The sequence below is a fragment of the Pinus tabuliformis genome, chromosome 9 (assembly GCF_031772625.1).
Source record: "Pinus tabuliformis cultivar Carrire ecotype Pingquan chromosome 9, CPIR1, whole genome shotgun sequence".
Classification (NCBI taxonomy): Eukaryota; Viridiplantae; Streptophyta; class Pinopsida; order Pinales; family Pinaceae; genus Pinus; species Pinus tabuliformis.
Window position 1 is genome coordinate 1,722,639,500 of NC_142307.1, and position 5,583 is coordinate 1,722,645,082.

A 5,583-nucleotide genomic window follows, 5' to 3' on the forward strand; every position below is an offset into this window, starting at 1 on the left:
ATTTTTATCCTTGGGAGGCAGACTTATACTGGTTAAATCTGTTCTTTCACAACTTGCGGTTTACTGGGCTCATCTGTATTTTTTGCCCGCTTCTACTGTCAGGAAAATGATCTCAATATCTGCAAAGTTCCTATGGAGTGGTCGTTCACATGGTTCCAAGATCCACCTTGTGAAGATGGAAGCTATCTCTCGGCCGAAGAAATCTGGCGGCTGGGGTCTCTTACACATGCGGTCATTTGGAAAGGCCCTCCTCTGTAATTCCATCCATAAAGGCATTAGTGGAGAAGGCAAATGGAGTTCTATTATTAATCAAAAATACTTAAAAGGCAAGCCCTTAGTTTACTGGTACAGGATGAGATCTCTGGGCTCGGGAAGAGGATCATCCATCTGGCGCGGCTTTAGAAAGGTACAGGACCTCTTCTTTCTCTTTTTACGATGGCGCATCACAACTGGCTCCAGCATACTAATTGGGCTTGACTCCACGGTTCTTGGCTTGGAAAAAGTGCTCTCTCCTGATCTCATCTCGTTTCTGCAAACAAGGGGTCACTTTACATGGAATTCTCTGATTCAATCTTGGTCCTCTACTTCGCCAATATGGAAGGATGCCGAGGTCCTTCGTCTCCCTCTCTCTATGCGACAGATTTGGGATGCGGCGGTCAAATATTTCAATGAAAAGGGTATTAAAAAATCTGGGTCCAAAGATACATTGGTATGGTCAGCGCCGACTTCAACACAGCCAGTTCGCGTCAAGGACTTATATGAAGTCGCATTGGAGAACCTTCAGCCAAGACCCTCTCCTTTTTTCCCAGCGAAATTTTGGAAAGCCACAGGCCCGCTCAAGGCAATATTATTTTCATGGTTGTTGTTCTCCAATCGGAACCTCACATGGGAGGTGCTCCAGCGAAAGGGATGGGCTGGTCCAGGCCGATGTGTCATGTGCTGCCAGGCTTCAGAAACCAATGCCCACATGTTCTTCCACTGCCCAGCAACGGCGCAAATATGGTATGATCTCTCCGTTTCTCATGGATTTCCTCACAATGTTTTCTCTTCTGTACAGGAGGGGTTTATGTGGTGGAGTGCCCAGCGTCCAGAATGGAGATCTCTTTTTATCATCACGTGTTGGTGTCTCTGGAAGTGGAGGAATGCCTGCATCTTCCAGGATTCCAAGTCTCCTATTGCCTCTACGCTGGATGTTATATCTGCAATGCTTCAATAGGCTTGAATAATTTTGGAGATCTCTTTTTATCATCACGTGTTGGTGTCTCTGGAAGTGGAGGAATGCCTGCATCTTCCAGGATTCCAAGTCTCCTATTGCCTCTACGCTGGATGTTATATCTGCAATGCTTCAACAGGCTTGAATAATTTTGGCTCCGCTCTTTATGTTTTCATTTATCTGGATCTATCTCTTCTTCTTATATAGTCTAATTGCTGCACCATGCGGAACTTCTTCCATATCTTTTTGGAAGCATATTCTCGGTTATTTTGTTTTTTTCTGGATATCCTCTTATGGTTCATGTTACAGGCCTGTATCAGAAGGCTTATGTGTTTTGGCTCTATATGTACATGCTCATTATATTTCCTGAATATAATATATCTTGATTTTCTCTCTGAAAAAAAAAGCCTGCAAGATTTTTGGAAAAATACATTTTAAGTAAATTCACAATCTTGTGAAAATCTGTATGGAAGATTTTGCCAAAAAAATAGCTAGAGCCTGCAAGATTCTCGGAAAAAAGAAACAAAGACCAAAAAAGCGTCCTTGGACTGCGCCCCTGTAATGTCCCGTGTCCATCCTTGTAATTATTATGTTTTCTCATCTGATGAGACGCCTTCTGTGACCTGTTACGGACCGTAGAGGTCTCAGTGAACCTTGCAGTGCCCTGCCCGTCCCGTCATCATCATTTTCCCGTGAATTGTTCTTCCCTCCCCGTCTTCCTCTATATATACAGCTCTATTATAATTCCTTCCACCAGACTTTAGATTTGGAGTTAAGATGGGTAGGTTTCAGGCTGTTTCTGCTGCTCTGCTATTGACAACGTCGCTACTTTTGGTTATGCCACTGTTTTTCGCTGTAGAATCGCTTGCTTTCAAGCGCAGTATGCTATTAGGTACGTATGAGTGCACAGGCTGCATATGTTCATATTAGATATAGTTTCTAATTTATCATTTTCCCTGTTTAATTGAGATTGCAGATGTGGAGGGCCATGAACATCCAGTTTTGCATGGCACCCAATCTAGCAAATTAGCAGACCCTCCCAAGGTAAAGAATAATACACTTTTAATAACTATCATTTGGCCAGAAGCCAGGTGATCTGAAACCTTGGTGAATATATGATACCTTGTTTTATTGTCTATGTGGAAAGATGTGAGTCTTTTCTTATTATAATGAAGCAGATTACCTTTAAATGCTAGGAAACAACCTTTCATCTTACAATGTGCAGATTACATTTAAAAGCTAGGAATGCACATTTAGGTTAAGAAAATTTATTTTAGGATTTGAAGCTACACTATTTTTTTTCTCAGCAGGAAAAAAAACGTTATTTCTTTGCATTAAGGAAAAAGTAGTACATTGTCCTAAGTCTTTTTCTTCTCCATTTACTTTGCATTAAGAAAAAAATAGTACATTGTCATAGGTCTTTTTCTTCTCCATTTACTTACAAAAGAACTGACTGGATCCATCTAAGCTATTAACTGTTTAGTAAAGCACTGTTCAGTCACTTTTTGATATTAATCCTTTATGTTACATGTAACGTTAAAATTACATATTTCACATACTAGTATTAACTGAAAACAAAACAGATTATTATCATCACTTAAAAAAACAAATAGTTCTATTGTCCTCTTTATGCCTGTCCTTCTTGGGTGGAAATGGCATCATGCCTTTAACACTATGCAAAACAAAAAGTTCCATTGTCCTCTTTATACCTGTCCTTCTTGGGTGGAAGTGGAATCCTGCCTTTAACACTATGCATAATTGATTCTTCCTGACTTGATCATCCACTCTGTTGAAATGCCGAGAAGAAAAGTTCCTCTGTTGACTTTCATCTCTCTTTGCTAGCATGTTTATTATCCAATTCTGTTCCTTATATATGTTCAAAATGTATTTCTCTGGACATTGTAGTTTTTAGAATGGATGGATAGAAATTTATATTATGTATTACCCATTCTATAATTTCCTTTGCATCCTCAAAGATCTAGATACTGTCTATCCTAAACCATTTTGCTGCAATTAGAACTCCCCATAATGCTAAAAGTTCGGCCCTGCGATTTAATCCCTTACCACCTTCTCACCAGAAATGAAAAAACTTATCAGAACAGCAACCACAAAGTCTCTCTTTACATGCACCGTCAAAAAAGCTGACAAGATAACTGCCCCATATGTCTTTGTTCTTTGTATACCTTAAGCTTTTGTATCTGTGTTTCAACCCCATTTCCACATAGACGAATACTATCTTGTATATATCTGTCTGAAGCTGCACTATTTGCACCTGCAACAACATCTATACATCTATGTTACTTTGTGTTTTTCACATTATAATGAAGCAGATTCCCTTTAAATGTTAAGAAAGAAACCTTAGCTTCAGTAGCTGTATCTGGGGTTTACAACTTTATATATCTGCATTTGGAAGGCATTTTTACGGTATAAAGTTAATGATTTACTTTGCACCTTACTCACTGGATACTGAAATCTGCAACCCCATAAGCTCAGGATTATATGCATATTTATGCATGGTCCTCTGGATTTAAAGAAGATGGAGATGTGAAAATTTTAAAGATTCAAAATAAATTATTTTAAGGTAAGGAGTTGTTTCAATGGGTCAATGTTGAATTACAGGGAGATCAAGATTGAATTCATATAAATTAGAAACACTAATTTTTCCCACAGTACTCCCAAGGAAGGAAGGAAAAAAACAGGACAGTATTTTACTAACGTATTAATTTTATTAGAATATTATAATAATAATTTAATATGAAATATGGGTTATTTGTATAGCTATCTGGGTCTTTATGGTAGATTTTCCCAAAATGTTTGAAAGTTTGATTATGTGGGAAGCCGTTCGAAAATATTTTTAAATATATGGTTTAATTTAATTTTTATTATCTGGTTAAACTAGTAAAATCTAATTCCAAGAGTTTAGAGAAGATTTGACTCATGTTCAATTGACAAGATAATAGCAACAAAAATTCGACCAACTAAACTACTCCTAAAACTAATTTAACTAGACTCCAAAATATTCCTAGATCTAAAATTTATTAATGTTATTTGCCAAATCCTTCCCAACATAATGATGACATAATTCCATGGCATCATGTTATAATATGCAGGCCTTTGAGAAAGTTGGAGGCAGTGTGCCATGCGAAAACGTGGAGGGGGAGAAGGAGAAGTGTGAAGTTGACAGTGATAATGAGTTTGAGACCGGCGATTACATTTACACGACTTACAAGCCGGGCCATTAATAGAGAAGTTCAGTCAGTGTCATGAAAAGTCGTGCTGGAACATAATAATTTTCTTTCGGAAGTATTTCATCCCAAATGAAGTGTTCAGTCCGAACATATAGTTCAGTGTGCTATGTTTGAATTATCGAATCTATGTTTGGTGAGCATAGAAAGAACCCAGAATTTAATGGTTTAAATAGATATTTCTATATTGAACGGAACTTTCTGTTGAGTTCTACACTGTTAAGTTCTATATTGATCCGTCCATTTCTGTTGAGTTCTACACTGTTAACTTGGTAGTTGATTGTTAATTTCTGTTGACTTCCGAATTGTTAATTTAATTAAAAAGAATATTTTTATTTTATAAATGGAGAATGGTGATTTATTATGTTATTAAAAAAAATATTTAGCGATGTAATTGATTATTAATTTTTAGATTTGAATTTTTTTCCAATTTTGTTGTTATAATTATCTTTCTTGATTAGATGGTGCTTTATGCTAATTGAACATTTATTTAATTATTTATTGTTTTTAAGCAATGGGTTGAATAAATACTTATGAATAATGAAAATTTTATAATTCAAGTTGAGATATTTTTTATATATTTAAATTTATTTATATATTTAAAAATTCATTTGAAATAATAATAAAAAATTATAATTTCATTAAAGTAATTAAATTATTTTATCTCTATTTAATATGAAAAAATAAGATTTATTCATTAAATATTGTTAAAAATAAAATAAAATTTTTAATATTATTTTTTATTGTTCTATACAATTAAATATCTCAAATTGTTAAAATAATCATTTTTAACAAATTATATTGCAGAGTAGGAAGGAGATGTGTAATTATTTTTGTGCCCAGTATGAGGGGATGTGTAATTCCTTCTATGTGAGGGGATATGTAATTCTTTCTTGCCCAGTATGAGGGAGATATGTAAATTCCTTTTGTGCCTAGTATGAGGAGAAGTGTAATTCCTTTTGTGCTCAAGCTCTAATTGATACTTAGCCTTTTTAAAATAAAAATAAAATATTCTCAAAAACTTATCTATAATTAAAAACAAAAATGAATATACATATTTGATTATTTTAATTAAAAACATTATAGACATAAATAATCTCATTCTTACTCTTATATATCACTGTA

At 35.2% G+C, this 5,583-nt stretch overlaps 1 protein-coding gene across 1 annotated transcript; it reads left to right on the forward strand.

Annotated features, from left to right (window-relative positions):
- The first annotated feature begins 1,976 nt into the window (after window positions 1–1,976).
- Window positions 1,977–4,802, forward strand: LOC149155583 (uncharacterized). The gene is made up of 3 exons (XM_089440732.1): window positions 1,977–2,105; window positions 2,190–2,257; window positions 4,324–4,802. The coding sequence occupies exons 1-3, from the start codon at window positions 1,991–1,993 to the stop codon at window positions 4,453–4,455; spliced, it is 315 nt and encodes a 104-aa protein (XP_089296858.1). The 5' UTR covers window positions 1,977–1,990; the 3' UTR covers window positions 4,456–4,802.
- The last annotated feature ends 781 nt before the right edge of the window (window positions 4,803–5,583 follow it).